The sequence below is a fragment of the Corvus kubaryi genome, unplaced genomic scaffold, assembly GCF_017639235.1.
Source record: "Corvus kubaryi isolate FWS band 111438036 unplaced genomic scaffold, C.kubaryi_AGA036_p1.0 137, whole genome shotgun sequence".
Taxonomy (NCBI): Eukaryota; Metazoa; Chordata; class Aves; order Passeriformes; family Corvidae; genus Corvus; species Corvus kubaryi.
Genome location: NW_024580671.1, coordinates 29,598,113 through 29,616,073, shown reverse-complemented (window position 1 = coordinate 29,616,073; position 17,961 = coordinate 29,598,113). Strand labels below are relative to the sequence as shown.

Genomic DNA, 17,961 nt, shown 5'->3' with positions numbered 1-17,961 from the left:
AGGATTATGTGAGCATGACTTAGCCATTCAACCAAAGCCAACATACCTAAAATCAGCATGCTAAAATTCCAGGACACAAGCTCCGTTAGCTTATTCCCTCATTTCATTTTGCCTAGCAGCCTGGGCCCGGGAGGAATGAGGAGCATCTCATTACAGAGTACTTTGGAATGTAGAATGTAGGGCACTTCTGGAAAATGGGAAGGGTGGTTTTAAGCTTCCTTCCCTTGGTCCCACAGGGTGAAAACCAAAGGTAACTTTGCTATAGCAACCATTCTTTCAAAAGGATGATTCTACCTCCTTTTTAGGTGCCTATTCTCAGCATGCTATTCTGAATCCCATATGGATGCAGGGTTTTCTGTGAAGCCTGTTTGAGATGGAATTTTGCACTCCCTTAGCTGCCCAGACCAAATCTTCACTGTGTGTGGGATCACAGGCTTTGACGCATGCCTCTGAAGAACTCTTGTATTCATGACTTAGACATCATTCCAAAGGTTCATAGGAGTATTTTAGATTTGGAATTATGTGTACCTTCCCCATTTTGCTGGATGTTAGATTGTACCATATACCGTACTACCAAACTGTAATACCTGCTATTGGCAGGTTTTTCACTTTGTCTTGGTTAAATCAGTTTAATCCCCTGGCAGGACATTAAGACAAGCTTGTCAGAGTCAATAGTTTTGGCTTTGTCTCTACTCTCCCTACAGTCACTTTTTACATGAGTCTTTGTCTTGGAGGTCACCTTCTGTTGTCTCCCCTTAACATAATTTTTTTCTGCTTTCGTGAATCTTTTCATATCTTTAAGTGTCCAGTCATCACAGATTATTTTCTTTGTCACTCCTAACCCTTTTTTTCCCCTCACTACATCCCTCCTACAGCTATCAAGATCTTGTTTTAGTCTTTAAACACTAGCATATAAAATAGCCATAAATATGTGGTTTCATAGAACAACCACCACCTTTTTGTTTCATTAGTCTTTGTAACTCTTTGCAGGTCTTTAACACAGATTTTCTCATGTATTTTCACTCCTGTCTTCCAGCTGCTGTTACACAGCAGGTTCTTTTCCCTTCTTAAATATGTTATCCAAGAGGTGCTACCATTGTCCCAGACAGTTTTTGTTTTTGACCCTCTTTAAGTGGGTTAACAAAATAGGCAAAGATTAGGTTGCATTGTTCAGAAGGTGTTTTTTTAACAGCTGCAGTTTATATTTACTCACATTCTGTGTAAGAGATGACATTTCTAGTGGGAAAATAATTTAGTCTCTCTGACATCATCCTAATGCTGACTTTTCAATAAGAAAAAATATATGTGATTGATGTACTATGTGATCACATCACTGTATGATTTGATATAAAGTACTAAATATGGCAGGAAGAACTGGGTAGAGTTCTGTTTCTATTATGTAGTATTAGCAAATATAAAATTGAAATGTATGCGAAGACCTCTGTGTCTGCTCAGACTTTGTCAGATATTTATGCATATTTTATATATATCCCAAATAACACACTGTAGCACTGTGAACTGCTGGACTTGTATGAGAAAGGGAACAGAAGGTTACATAAGTCAACACCAGAGTACAGTATGTTGCTATATGCTGTGCTACTCTTTATGCTGTACTGGAAAAGCTTATAGAATAAGTACTGTAGTACGTGGTATATATTGTCAAACTCTTCTAGTGGAAATACATCCTACTTTTGTGATGACTTTATTGTTTAATAACTATCTGCAATGTTCTGGACACTGTAATGTGTGTTTGTGCTGGTTTTCACTAGCCAGACAGATGAAATCAAGCATTTCCTGAGACACCAAGCAAAACTGTCTACTACCATGAGCCAGAAGCCTGGCTGGGGTTGTTGTTGTTTTTTTTTTAGCTCCATCTTGATAAATTGCACAATTACTGAAAGAACTGAAATAGGACTAGAAAGAGGACTGAGTACTGTGGAAGTCCTTAGGGAAATTCAGTTAAAGCTCCCTTCTGGTGCCCTATTTAAAAATAGGGAAGTCTTTCAGCTCCTCATGCTGAAGTTTGAATAGATAGTTTCTGTGAAGGGGCCTGCTTAGTGATTCAAACCCCTATGATTTCAGGGAGTAGTGTGCATCTTTGACCCAGCAATGAGTGTGCTAGCTGTGATCCAGAGTGCTTTGAAACAGAGGAAGCTGCTAGGGTCTAACACATCACAATTATCACTTTTACATACTAGATAATATTAAGGCACTTGTGCAAAGGTGTCCACACATGAATAACTCAACTGGGATAAAGTTATCCGAAAATGTCTCTTGAGGGGCTCTCATGTTTCTTCAAATGTGCTTTCATAGTGATCAGTAGAATCTTGATGAAACTTCTGCTTCGTTGCAAGGATTTTTGAAATATGAATAAACTCCATGTGGACTTTTGAAGAGAATCCTTGCGAGGTTTTATGACTCACTATAGGCATGGACCTCATTCAAGATGCTACATGTTTTATTAGATACTTCATGTTTTTTAGAAATGCTTGAGGAAATAGCTTGTGAAATAGCACATTAGAAATAGCACTGGTAGCAGATGGCCAAGACAAAATGCTGTAGAAAAGTTGATTGTGTGACTCTGATTTCTTGCAAGCATGTAGTGCAGGGTGAGCAAGGTCTTCCTTGCTCTGGCAAAATGAAGGTTTTGCCACTGAGCTGTGTAGCTGAGCACAACCCTGGTATTTGGTAGGTGCTCATGACTATGAAGGCAGTGTTTGGAGAATTGCAGTCTGAGCACTGACAGCAAGAGTAGGTAACTGTCCTTCCCGAGAAGCTGATCCTGAAACAGACTGTATTGGCAGTGCTCCTAAGACTCTGATTCAGTCAGTTCCTGCCTAATGAACTGAAGACCACCTTCCTGATAATTAAGAAGAAACAAGCTGCCTGGATTTTATCCAGCTTTGGATTTTTAACCTAACGTTCTGAACACTTAGTTATTTGTGTTAGGTAGTCGACTGCTCAAAAGTTGTTATCTCCTAAGTCAGGTGGATTGGAGGGGAAATTTCTTTAATTTTGGTTTGTTGCCTATGAGGAAGTCCCTACAATATGCACGTCCCTCTGATTGCCAGACCATTTTTTCTGAGTATACATACTTTTATTCCAGCTTGGATAGCATCTCTAAGGTAAATATTCTATGTCTAAAAGAGTAATAACACAGAATTGCAAGGTTTCAAGCATTCTGTGTATGCACCTAATTATGCCTAAATAAAGTTTCAGTTTAGTGACCCCCTCAAGAGTAGGCACTTCACAGACTTTTGACAGTATCATGGGAAGTGATAGCCCCAGTGATCATGCTTTGTTCCAAATTAGCTCATATTTAAAGTAATCTTAACGTCTTGAAATAGTTCCAGGGTTTGGAACAAATTGTGGGTCTCAGCAGCAGAGCCAGTTGGTATTGCCTTATATCATGCATGGAAATCAGATAAATTTTATCTATCTCATCTCATTTTATGCTCAGATGAGAGAGTTGAACAACTTTTCTCTGCACTGTTCTTCAGTCTTATGTTTACTTACAGCTCTTCAGTTGCATCTTCCATGTGGAAGATCTTTCCAGTCAAAACCAGGAAGACAGAAATAATATGGTACTTGATAGTTGTAAGCTATCAGAGACCATGACCAGTTATTTCTCACTGCTACCACCCTCCAAGGATTGCTTTTGTTTAAATAAAAACTACTTATGGAATTGGAGTTTTGGAGTGCAGGGCTGTCTTGCTAGTTCTTTCTGTAGTGGAAGGAACTGGTGAGATGTCACAAAATAGGTTTCCATGTTAGAAACTTTGGAGGTCCAGTAGTATTTGTCTAATCTAGTTTGGAACTACCACCTGCTCTGCAAGGAGTCTCTGTGTACCATATTTCTCATTCAAGAGAAGTAAATCCTGACAAAACAGGAAAAACCTCACACTGTCATTAAGTCACCTTAGCAATTTTCATATAGTCAAACCAGGGAAGTGACGTTTTTGCTGTATGAGGGAATGGGCATAGCTGCCATAGATCGGGATGTTTATAGGCATGTATGACATGCTGGTGTAGCTACAGCAGCTAGAAATGGTCTGTTTTCATGCTCCAGCCTGATAGTCATGCTGGCCAAACTTTAGTCTTGATTTGAATGGGATGAAAAAATGTTTTCACAGCTCTTCTTCTCTCGAAAAATTCTTTCTAATACAATTTATGACTTGGGGGTTCTGTAGTTTCAAAAGAGTACACACATATTGATTGGTTTTCCTGCCATGTTTTGAGTAAAATACATCATTCAATGATTATATATGAATTTTCATCGATTTCTTTATTGATAGCTTAATTTTCTGATGCATCAAGGGAATGAGAGAGCATGACTAACATGTTTTGTGATCTTACAATGCCAACTGTATGTTAATTTTCATTTTAGAATTCATCCATGGCTGAAGTGACTGTATTGCTGATTTTGAATATAAAGCATATTTACTAGGTGAAAAGCAGAAAATTGATTTTACTTGGAGTGATGAATTAGAAATTATCAAAGCTTACCTCTGTCTTGCTGACAAAGCAATCCATCTAGAGTAGTGTGCAGATTTCAGTGCATGTGTATTTTCATAATACACTGTCTTTTGACAGTTCATTTTTCCTACAAATACTTTGTGTTGATGTATTTGGGTTTGCTCGTGTTTGTGTCCATCTTGGGGAACTATATGTGAAACATAACCCTCAGATGGAAAAACTGAAACAAAAAATAGTTTCACTTAGTTGAGCTTAGCAACTAGCGGAGAAATATGTATGGTGTTTGTACCACTATTTTTTAATGCTGTAATTATGTATGGGATGAAATAGGTCCCCAAGAACAGTATTAGGACTGCTTTTTGAACAACGTGAGCATTGCACTCAGCAGTGGCACAGAGCAAAACATGGCAGGGCATCTGAGCATGGTAAAGTCAGCATGCACTGAGTACTGTTGGGATGTGGAATGAACTAGAGAGGTAAAAAAATAAAATACTGAACACTATGAGTATTGCAGCCACCAGCAGTGCAGTCATTCAGAATAATTAATGTCTGTGGTGCCAGTCAAGCCTTAGGCAAAAGAGATGGGGACCACAGAGTGTCTTCTTGGAATACATGAAATGAATACAGGAGGTGTGCTATTGCATGAGCAGCCTGTCATCGTCATCAGATGATGAATTTCTTTGTTTTCCAGGAAATACATACTAAATGGGGAAGTGGGGAAAACCAGGCTTGCAGCTTTTTATAACTACTAGGACTCATCTCAAAAGGGATTGGATTTGCCTCAATGAATAAACCACATTTTTAATTAATCTCATCTTAGTCTGGGCATATAATATAGGTCAGAAGAATCAGTTTGTAAAAGGCCTGGTTTCTCTCCATTGACTGTAACCGGAATCCAGATGACTTGTGCAGGTTATGGATGTCTGTGTAAAAGGCATCTCAGTTTTAGATGGTGGGATTCTCATGTGGCAAAATCCAGTGTTCATGTCATAAAATTGAGTGAACCACAGTAATGTCAGAAACGGTATTTTAAGAACCAAAACAAAATGTATCAAGTTTTTCCATGAGACATCTAGTGGTATGCACTTAGAAATGAATGTGTTACTGAAATAAGCAATAAATGAAAGGAATTTCCATATTTAAAACAGCAGATTCACAGCATTGGTATTGTCTTTCTGACCCAAATGAAGGCAAAATAAGTACAGATTTGCAACCAGAAGAGTAAGTTTCTCATCACAGATGATAAGAGTAAGTCCTCTTAGAATTTGGGCCTATGGGCACTAGCCAGGAGAAACAGCAGTTCTTAAACATATTGTCCATAACCAGTGATAAAGAAGAAATATATAATGAAGGAACCTGCTGATAGTAGCTACTGAGACTGACTGAAATGAGTTTCTAGCAGAGAAGAGTGATGTTAGAGCAGAGAAACAAGATGACTGAGAATAAATACCTCAGGAATATACTCTCTTTCTGGGCTGGTCCTCCTACATGAAAGGGACTGATAAGGTGATTCAGGATGGGCATGAACGAGAATAAATTCAGTTTCTTTTGTGTGTTCTGGAAGACTGTTGTTCAGCCAGGCTCTCTGAGACCTGTCTGTTCTGGCCTAACAGTATCAAAGCTGTTAAATTTAATTCTTGATTTGTTTTAACTCTTTTCACTTAGAGGTAAGGACAGGATGGACCTGTAGGTCAGGTTGAGACACATTCTTCATACACCCAGCAGCACACTGTGCTGTAACACAGGTTGTTGGCTCCTGTGTACACATACGTGCACTGGGGCACAGCTGAAACAACACAGAGATTTACGTTATGAGGGGTTATATGGTGCTTATTTGGCATGTTATTATTGTTGCTATTTAAATAAAATCCCCCGAAGTTTATTTCTGACAAGATTGTAGTAACTGTAGTACCATTAAACAGTCAGTAGGAACATTTTGTTTATGTAGAGGCAAAATATTATAGTTCAAGAGATTGCAGACTTCCTTTTGTGGGCATTTGTAATTGTTTGGGACCAAATCCAGTTTCCAATAAACTGGATAGGAATCTCAGTCAGTTCCAGAGGGACTTGTGTCAAATTTCATTAAGTTTTTGAAGATGCCAAGTTTTATAAAATCGACGTTTTAGTTATGCGCCTGATAGAGTGGGGACCAAGACTTCCTTTGGGACTCTGCTTAATATGTGCAATGATATGCTTTACCATGAAATCTTTTCAATTGGATGTGGTAGTGAGGAGATTGATGGGTCTGCCTGGTCCCTGGTCACTAGTTCATAAGTTGTTTGTATAATAACAGAGGAAGTATGGAGAATAAACCAGAGGACACCAAATCTTAATCCATGGGCAACACTGTGACTGAACTGGCATAGCACAGACCTGGTGAGAGGACAGGGAGGAGGAAGAGGCTGTTGTATATTTTGATTCCAATATCTGTGCTGTGATCCAGCTGTTCAGGGAGTTGGATATACAGATGCTCTATGAGTAACAGTAACAGGAAAAAGCTCATGGGCTCCATTGTTATGCAGGCATTGCACAGACCACCAAACAGATCAGGTAGGTGGGGATTTTTATTGTCAGGGTAGAGGTGATGGTGAGAATGAGGGATTTTAATAAATCAGTCACCTGCTGGAAGCCAGTGAAGGAGACTACCAACATGCTTTGCAATGCACTTACAACCAAATTTTGAGACAGTGGGAAAAGAATTCTAAAGGGAAGCTATATTTGATACCAGCTTAAGGGAGAAACTGTTAAAGAATAGGGAGAGAAAAGGCAGGTTGGGTGAGAATTACCCTGCAATGACAGGACTCATGGATTTCAGGAAAGGAAAGAGGTAAAAGAATTAGAACAACAGGTTTCAAGGGGATATGAGAGGACTGTGGGCATAACCTCTTCAGAAAGGAGTCTGGAGAAAAGAAGTTAAAGAATTGTTTGTTCCCCAAAGAAAAATTACAGATAAAGAGAAAAAAATGCAAATTGAGACAGCATAGAAGGAAAAAATGCATAGTAAAATAAATCTGTCTAAAATATAAGCAGCTCATTTATGTCAAGCACAAGAAGGAACCATGTACAAAATTAAAACTAGTTTGGATTATTCAGAGCAAATACAAAAGAATAGCAAAAGATGTAGAGAAAAAAATCCCAAAACACATCAAAGAAGCCAAGACCAAAAAATGTGTACAAGAAAAGATTGTGTACAATAAGTGTACATGAGGAGTAACAGAAATTGTTCTGGAAGTATATTTTTGGTAAGAGCATGTTCCAGGAAAGTGCTGCTCTACTGCTTAACAGAAGCACATTGGTCTTCACTGGTGTTATTTTGAGTATATGGAAAACAGCCTAGAACAGAGAAAGGACAAATCATGCAGTACTTAGTGTGTTAGGTGTTCCCAGGTTAGCTGTGCCTCAGATTTGCTATACTTGGAAACTGGAAGAATTTTCTAAATTAGTCTCAGCCCTGTTAGCAGTTACCATTGAGAATCTGAAGAAGAAAAATGAGTGTGAAAAAAAATCCAGAAAAATAGAAAACACATCCTTAAAAGGAGGGGGAAGCTATGGATGGAAGAGTCCTGTCACAGATTTGCAGATCATTTTTGTTCCTAGAAAAATTACAGAAAAATATTCATTTTGTAAATACCTGGAGGAAAGTAACAAACAGCAATCAGCATGGATTTGTTGGAACTATCTAATACCCTGTAACAAGAGATTAAAACTTGTGGATAAAAGAAAAGGAGCAGATGCCCTACATTTTCATTTTAAGAAACTTCTGAATGCTGTCTTACAAGACTCCCCTATAAACAAGCTAGGGAACATCAAGCAGTGTTTATATGCAAGTTGCATGGGATATAGTTGCAGAACTGGTTGGATAAGGTAAACCCCAAGCAACTACTGCTGTTTAACTTGTGTATTCCACAAGAGTTTATTTTAGACACTAATCTGTTTTTTCAGCAATAATCTGGATTATGTTTTAGAGAATATGCTTCTTAAATTTGCAGTTGTCACAAAGTTGAGAATGAATTGGAAGGATGCCAGAGAACGGGATTAGAATTGAAAATTATCTTGAAATGGCTTTGAAAATAAAGATATTTAGCAGGTGTAAGTGTATGGTACTGTACTTGGGCAGAATAGCCATATACAGGCACAGGACAGATGGTTAAGCAGTGGGTTTTGAAAATGATATATGTCATAAATATTACATGAATAAACATAGTCAAGCTGTTGTAAAGAAGGCAGGGATAGATGTATGAAAAAGACATATAGCCTGTAAAATATATGGAGTAATTAATCTGATGTATTCAGTACTCTGCTCAGTTCAAATACTGGGATCAGTTTTGAGCATCACATTTCAATAAAAATATAGCTAATTAGAGGGAGTTTAGGGAATGGCAATAAAGATAGTTAGCTGAAAAACATGACTTGTAAGGAAAAAAAATGAAGAACCAAAATTACTTAGCTTCGAAAGTAAAGGGTAGGTAGGAGCGAAAAGTTTTCAAGTATGCAAAAAAACCCCAGCAAAACAGCTTGAGACAACCAACCAACCAATCAAAGAAACACACTCTAAACCACCTTGAACCTACACAGATGAAGGGAATTATCCAATATCTGTATCCTGTATGGATAGCTTAAATTCTAAGAGAAAGAATTAATTTAGACATCAGAAAAAAATGACAGTAAGGTAAGATACTTAGAACAAGTAAGGTGAGAATTTGGGAAGTGTATTAGCAGTCTTTCAAAATAGGGAAAACATATCCAAAAATGATACAAGTGTAGCTTTGTTTTGTCTGCAGTTTGGAGTTGACCTGCTCTGGACACTCTAAGCAGTGTCTTCTCGATTGAGTGTGTGACATTACTGTGTATTATTGCTGTGCCACACAATGAGTTTTCTGTTCTGTAAATCTTGTGAAACACTACTGTAATTTGAATTAAGATTATCCTTTTTCTTTTATTTCAGTGTGTGCAGAAGCTTACAATCCTGATGAGGAGGAGGACGACGCAGAATCCAGGGTACTTCATGCTTAGAGTCAAATACTTTTTCAATTCTCAGGCATTAAATTTAGGAGGAAAAATGTAACCAGCTTTACCATTCCTTTCCAAAAACATCCTTATTATAATATACTTTAGTAATCTCTTGGGGTTTTGTGTTAAAGAAACATTTAAAAATTCTCTGTAATAGTCACCCATGCAGGATTTGATGTATTATTCTTATTTACCAAACCTGTGGTACATGGTTAAGAAAACATTTTTGTGCAATTATATTTACCCAGAGAGCACCTGCTTCTAAAAACCCTTACTTGATGTCCTCATAATCTTGCAGTAGTTTCCTTTTTCATAAGGCAGAAAAAAGGTAAACTACAAAATTGCTAAGATTTTTCAATGTACAATGCAATAAATAATGAACTGTATTTATTTCTCTTATTTATGTCACCCTTTTAAAGACATTTACTTAGCTTTTAAGATGAAATAGCGTGACTTTCAAGAGAAATGTAATTGTTTATTCTCCGTAATTTTATGGCTTGTAACACTGTCCAAAAGGTTACCCTATGGTATTACAGCTATACATAGCATATCTTTTGAAGCATATGAGTTGAACAACTTGATTGATACTCAGACGAACCAGATACTGGTAATTTAGTAAATCTCTGGCTCACTCAGATAGTGTCAAGTCTGTTGTTTACTCTGTGAAATTTCTGATACAAATTTAACGCAGATACTATTTACCAAAATATTCTTTAGGAAGTAGTGATGGCAAATGGCTGAATGTAACAGTGGTGCCTTTTATAAAACATGCATGTCCCAAACATGATTAGAGAATAGTAATGTTTATGTAGCAATAGTGTAGATAAAGGTGTCCAGAATGGCTTGCAGAAATGAAATGGATTCTACAGGTGTAAAGATCTTGTGATCTTAAATATAGCAGTGTTCCATTTGCTAATGCTATGGTGATACCATTTTATCACTGAGTGTTTATTCAAATCCTGAAGGTTTTGAAATGAAAGAGTTATGAATCATGGCCAAAATATTGTGTAAAATGCTTAGTTGAATTAACTCAGTCCTTCAGCTGGTGCTACTATATGATAATCACTCTAAGAGCTTTTGTATTATATCCCTCAGATTATTCACCCCAAAACAGATGATCAAAGAAACAGACTGCAAGAGGCGTGCAAGGACATCCTTCTTTTTAAGAACCTAGACCCGGTAAGAAATTCTTGGTAATGAGCAGCGTTTACCAGTGCTGCTAAGAATTATTTCTCTTGAACTTTTGAGCAGAAGTTTACAGATTTGACTTTTGTAACCTCTTATGTATGCTTTCTTGACCATTTAATAAATTCCAGAAATGCCATTTTTTTAAACTGATACATCATGTATAGAGTCTTTTGTTTACCACCATAAGTGGTAATATTGAAACACATTAATATGAATCTGTACATTAATAAAATGGATACATGAATAATATTAATTCTTGTATTTTCTTATTTAAATCTTCCTGTACACTGATGTCTATAAACACATCAGTTAACTGGGATGTTTAAGTTTTTTCTATTAGTTACTTTTTAGCATCCAAAAGGTGCTGAGTGCTCCATCAAAAGAGAAAATTACCCCCAAAGCCTTCAGTTTAGCTATAGATGTAGCTGAACAAGTGAATTATGAAATAGAGGGAAAAAGAAAGGTATTAATGATGTGTTTACATTATTATTTCACTTAATGCAGATAGCATAAAAAAGCTTCAGGTAATTTTCTTCCATGCAAATAATTTCCTTCTGTTTAGTATAAAAACAACGATGAGCTTTTAAGAAAGCTTAAGTGCACTGAATGAATGATCTGGATCAGACAAAGGTGATAACGCTACCAAAAAAGCACACAGAATTGTTTAAGGGGAAAGGTGAGTGTATCAATCAGAACATGCATACTGAGGTTGGGATGACTCACAGCATCCCAAATGCTTTCTCAAGAGAATTGATTCAGTGCTGTCAAGGGAGGGAGCATGAGGGAAAGAGAAACAATTATGTAGATTTTGAAGTATAAGAACAGAAAGTTTAAAATTTGATTCAAGAGGGAGCTAATGGAAGGACCAGCCTGCAGCTCTGTTTGGAAGTCAGGTGCTGTTACAGAGAATGCACATTAATTTGTTCTGCAGGTTTCCAGCTCCTGCTTATGTCTGGCACAAAGACTGAGTCCTGACCCTGGGTACTTGTTCACAGAGAAGCCCTGAGGAGCAGTGAGCCACAAAGCCCCAGCTTAGCAGAAACCTGGAGTTATTGTTATGGAAGGGCATCAAAAGTCTCAACGTGGGTGCTAATGTATGTGCATTCTTGGGACAGTAGGGGTCCTGACACAGGTTTCCTAACTCCCTCATGCTGTATGTTTAATGGGTAGTTAATCAGCTGTTCCACTGTACTTGTTCAAGCTAAAGCCATGCAAACCTTTACCCTTCTGCTCCTGAATTATTTTTCTAAATAGCTTCAGGGAATCAAAATCACTTGTGGGCGTCTGCTCTGGATGTGAAATTGTTTTATTATATATTTTCCTTATTGTTGCTGTGCCCTGGCTTCCACTTGGCTGGACCATCATTACCTTACCCTGCCAATGGCATTTTGGCAGACCCCTCTTAGTTAAGCTCTGAATCTTTCTCTTAGGAGCCCTGCAATACGATGGATTATTGTGTACTCCTAGAACCTGCTGTGATATTAATAGTGCTTACAGTGTCAGTCCTCTGGATGGGATCTGCTTTGCCTTACAGTCAGAGCTAGATAGTCTGTCTAAAATACTCATCAGCCACTTGGTCTGCAGGATAGGGATCTGTTGACATCCTATCAGCTGTATTGTACTGTTGTGTAGACATAGAGCATTAAACTGTTGCAGTGTGGGCACTTGATGGACTTTTTTCAAGGATAAATTCTTCAAAGGAATACTGAGGGATTACTTCCTCTCTTTGTGCTGCTCTTCTCAGGACTGTGCTTGCTGTCTCGATACTGATGTTTTGAAGTATTTTTTTCAATTCTTCTTCTGAATCAGTTACTTGTAATTGCTAACAGTTCCCACAGTCTGTTCCAGGTGTTTAGCAGAAGACTTCTCAGCAGAGCTCTCCCTTTGTGGAGGTTTGCAGTCCAAAGTCTCAAAATGGGCTCTGGGGATCTCCCAAGTCTTGTTCACCCTCCCTTTGCTCAGATTGTTCAGTGGATTAAGAACACTTCCTCCTGCTTGAAATCCTTTACAGGCAGCATCCTGGAAAGTTGAATAAGATAATTTTTGTAAAGGAGTTTTTCATTACAATAATTTTATTCATAAAAGACACTGGAAAACTACTGAGCTCTGAAGAGAGCAAAGATATTAAAATGTAGCCTTCTTAAGTCTGGCTTGTTCCTTCTGTGGAGCCAGGATCTATAGTCCCTAGGGGCTTCTCCCACTCCTCCTTCTTGTTCTGCTTCTGAGCAGCAACTCAAGGGCTCTGCCACTGTAGTTGCAGTAATTAAATGTTCCTGTGCCAGCTCTCTTCCTCACCTTTGCCTCTACATGAGAGCTGCTGCAGTTTACAGAGTGCTGTATTAGCAAAAACATTATTCATCTTGAAGAGAGATAATACCTTCTGCTGCTAAAGCTCAAGTCTCTGGAACAAAAGTCAAGCTTTGTATTGATAGCATATGCCACTCCCACTGCTGTGTTTTTTGGTTGGGTTTCTTCTTGTACTGAACTTCAGCTTCTTTCTGCTGTAGTTCTGTGTGTGAAAGTCACCATTTCAAAGGTCAGTTAGAGGGGAACAGATGATGTAAAGGGCTTAATGGCTTTTCCCCGATGGCCTTTTAGCAGGGTGTCAAACACCATTTTCAAATACAGGAAAACATGTCTTACAGTGTGATCAGAATTAAATTCAGTAGATGATGCTCAGTGAAGTACACCTTTTCTTAACACTTTATCCCACCCTCACACACTGTATTTTAATTTGAATGGAAGGATAAGATAAGGCTATCATTAAAGCCAAAGGAGAAGTTGCAGTAGTTGGGAGTGACTTACAGTTCTCTGCTCAGCATGTTAATTAAGTCCATTTGAAAAGACAAGAGCCATCACATAAAATTAAAACCCAGCAGAACCATTTGAATATTAGGCTGAGAGAGGAGAAAAAGATAACCTTCAGACTTTGAGACAACTTAGGACTTGCTATACACACACAACACTGTCTTGAGCCGTCATTTAACTGTAGTAGTATTTGAATATCAGGTAAACTTGCACATATATATTTATAAATATCAATATTTCACATATTGTCTGTGATTAAAAATATAATAGTGTAAAGGAACACCAGTTCTTATACATTTCCCTGGGCAACATTCTTATGTTTTAAAGGCCAACTCTTATAAATTTCCTGAAGTCTGTGAAGTTACTTGAATTTTATGGAAACTTTCTTTAACTTTGTAGATTGATGAGGATGTGACCTGTCAGTGAATGTGAGTTCAGCAACGTATTCCTTAGGTAACTCCCTTAAATGCAAAATACTTTTAAAGAATTGACATGTTAGCAATATTTTTGCCTTTCTGGATGCTTAATCATTTGCCATCTAGTTGCTGTCACTCAATATCAGTTTTACCTAGCACATCACAGTTTTGAAAAAATTACTTCAAGAGAAGAATATGAATTGAAACATGCATGCGCAACAAGATGAATGAAAGAGGTTTTGCAGAGGTGCTTGGTTATTTTTAGAGGACCAGGTCAGGACAGAATCAGGAGACAAATCTATTCAGATGTTTGTTTTCTTCTCCCCATGCTATATTAGGTTAACTCATTCCTCTTCTAAAGCATCTCTTCCTGTTCTTCTTCCCAGGAAAACGTCTTTCTCTTAGAATACTGTTTATTGTCCTTCTCGGTTGCCTGCCTCCCCATTGCCAGAAACCATAATAAAACTTTTTTGCTTCCAGGATTGTCATGGTGTGCCAGGCTAGTTACTCTACCTGCATGCACAAAGACTGTTACCAGACCCTCTCCTTCGTGCTCCAGGAGCTGGAGGTTACTACAGAGGGCTCTGAAGCTGTCTGCTTTCCCTTCCACTTTCACTTTGTGTAAGCCAGCAAGGAGAAAACCAAGATGATGACCAAATGTTTTCAGCCCTTACAGAGGATAAGCCTGAAGTTGCTATCACTGAAATTTCTCTCTGTTCAGCCTAACAGTTTTACAATCACCAGGAAGAATAGCAGCAGCAGCTCATCTAGTGGCACATGAAGACTTCTACACTTCCTTTTCACAATGCAATTCAGAGTTGTTCTTTTGGTTTTGTCTCTTAAGAGGAAAATTTTCTGGGGTGATTAACAACAGGCTATTTGGTTTGGCAGCTACAGCCCATAGGGCAGCAGTTAAAAAGCCTGATGAACCTTTAATCAGAGCAAGAGGTTGGCTCAAGGGACTGGTACCATCAAAGCTGAGCCGTGCCTTTGCACTTAAAGTCTGAATCCTTTCTTTGGCAAAAATTCACAAGCAGTGTTACATCATCTATTCTCTTTCAGAGAAGCTGAATATTGAAGAGCTTTGCCCCGCTAATGCTTGTACAGAATACATAAAATAGGTCTTGACCTTTTTCTAAAAAGTAATAAATTATACATATTGTTCATAAATATGCAAGAGCAATTTCTGGCCATATTGCCACTCATGTACCTGGAGAATTAGTATAAGAGAGCACAAATATTGATTAATCAATTAGAATTGATTAACTTGAAGGAAGATGAAAGAGAGCATAATGTAACTGTTTTATGAACAGTGGAATCTTATACTTAAGGCCAAATCATTCCTTGAAACTAACTGAAGATTCTCATGATGCTTTTAGGTTCTTAAGAATTTTGGTGAAGAATTAGAACTACTGATTTTAGAGCAATTAATGGGAATATACCCCCCAACCCCACCCCCCATACATACATAAATATATATATATACACACACACAAATGCATAATAATATATACACACATATATACATATATAAAATGTATGTATTTTTTATATATATATATATGTATATATTATATATATATATATAATACTGAACCCAGAATGCCTGAACATATTAATACTCTGCTCTCTTAGATGACACAGAGGTGATGACATTGAGGTGCCCTTCCAGAAAAAGGGCAGTGGAGCTGGGGAAGGGTCTGGAGCACAAGTCTGATGAGGAGCAGCTGAGGGACCTGGGGATGTTTAGCCTGGAGAAAAGGAGGCTGAGGGGAGACCTTATTGGTCTCTGCAACTGCTTGAAAGGAGGCTGTGGCCAGGTGGGGGTCAGTGTCTTTTCCTAGGTAACAGGACCAGAGGAAATGGTCTCAAATTGACCCAGGGGAGGTTTAGATTGGATATTAGGAAAAATTTCTTCACTGAAAGAGTTGTCAAGCATTGGAAGAGACTGCTCAGGAAAATGTTTGGTCACCATCCCTGGAGGTATTTAAAAGATGTGTAGTTGTGGCGCTTGGGGTAGTTACAAAGTATGAAATGTGTTACTGAGCCTGTCTGATGGGCGTATGCACGATATTCCAGAGGCAGAGTACTAATTTAGCATGTAACTGTGTGGAAGACAGTTAAGGTATATTCTCAAGGAAAATACTATTGCTTGAAAATATTGATTGTACATTGAAATACAAATTAGATTCTTTGAGAGTGAAGAAATAAATACCTTTTCATTAGTTTAAAAGTGGATATTACACAAGGGAATTAAATGTTTTGAATTGGATCAATATTGCTGCTAACATTTTTATCAGAGTTCCGCTGGAGTATATGTGCATGGTTTTGTTTTGAAAAACAAATGCGGAGAGGTGTAGACATGAATTCTGTAATTTATCTTCCTCTACAAGTTTCTGAGTTGATAATTTAAGAAGTCCTTTACTTCCCATGGTTTTCTTGCTTGTGTTTTGCTAACATTTGCTACCTCTCCCCCCCTCCCCATCCCCAGTCCCCTTCCTTTTCTGGTATTGTCTGCTTCATTGACTTCTTAATACCATGTTGAATATTAATTTGTTGATATTTCAAATTACACAAAGTGAGGAAAAGGTGGCCAGCAGGATGCCATTTTAACTGGGGCTCATTTTATGAACTCAGGGACAATAGAAGAACTGTCGATTCACTTTGTTCACATGATAATCTTACAGCTGTGTCTCAGAATGTTTTTACATATGAGACAAGCAAGTCTTGTTGCTACTATTTTGCTAAAGTGCAAGGAAGTCTTCTGCCCACTGGATTGTGCAGGCTGTCTTGGATCTAAAAAGGAAATTAACTGAGGTTTCCTGTCTACCAGGGAGCACTCCAGCAGCACGCTCATTCTTTTGTGGGATTCCCAAGCATATATAATCCCAACATACCATCCATTACTTTAGAGATTTAATGCACACAGCTTGATAGCTGGATTTTACCAGCTCCTGTCAAATGCCAGATTAGGATTGGCTCAGTTTGCTGTTAGATGCCACATCATTTTAATTGTAAAAATGTAGCTATGCCTTCTGTCCTCTGAATACCTTTTCTAAAAGTCAGGAAAGAAAATTTTCAGAAGTTACTTTCTGCATTTGTCATTGTCATGACTGCCAGTGATGATCACGCCCTACTTTCCATTTTATCTACAGTGCCTTGATTGATTCAGGTAGTACTTTGTCAAACAACAAACATTTATATCAGCAGTTTAAACATTGATGCTTCTTGGAAACCCCAGTGTTTGAGTTTAGTATGGAGAACTTTATCCTTTTTCCTTTTACAAAACAGCTCACAGTAAATTTATAAACTGATATTAAGAAGACACGTACCTGGCACAGCAGTAGCAAAGCACTTGGTAGTTTGGCAGTTAAAAGAGCCTTTGGCATTTGGGAAGGACATGCCATGGTCTACCAGCTCTCTTGAATAAAAGCTGTCTTGCAAGGACATACAACTGACTGGATTTTTAATCTGTGTGAGATGTGTACTAAATATAATCTCAATTCTACTTAACATCTATTATCTAATTGTTGACAAGGAATTGTGTTGAGCTGGGATTGCCATGTTTGTTTTGTTGACTTGAGAGAAATTGACGTTAACATACTGTTTTCAAACACAGCAACATGCATCTGGAGGACAGTACTTTGTGATACAAAGTCTATGAGAGGAGAGTTGTGAGTGTTTAGTTGTAGCTTTTCACTTGACCTGGCAAGAGGGATGGAATCACACACTGTGTCAGGGGAATGTCCTTGGTAAACCATTTATCATTCCTGTCTGGGGCTTTTTTCTTCTAAATCCCATCCTGCCTTTTGTAAGCAATTGTAAATGTGTACAAAATTCTGTGTGTTTCCAATATGGAATGGCAATGCAACAGGCTTGCACACACCTTACTAATGCAGGACTTACTGGCATCACAGGAGCATGGTGGGACAATTCCCATGACTCCACTGAGATGGAAGGATACAGGATCTTTAGGAAGGACAGGAAGAGGAGACAAGTAGGTGGTGTTGCCCTCTACATCAATAACCAGCTGGAGTGCATGTAGTTCCACCTGGGGATGGAT

General features: G+C 38.1%; 1 protein-coding gene across 1 annotated transcript in view; it reads left to right on the top strand.

The window, feature by feature from the left end:
* PRKAR2B (protein kinase cAMP-dependent type II regulatory subunit beta) overlaps positions 1-17,961 on the top strand; it is an 83,025-nt gene that overhangs the window by 52,313 nt on the left and 12,751 nt on the right. Inside the window, exons 3-4 of the mRNA XM_042018351.1 lie at positions 9,422-9,474; positions 10,582-10,665. Of these exons, the coding sequence (XP_041874285.1) occupies positions 9,422-9,474; positions 10,582-10,665 (137 nt within the window). The remainder of the gene's footprint in view (positions 1-9,421; positions 9,475-10,581; positions 10,666-17,961) is intronic.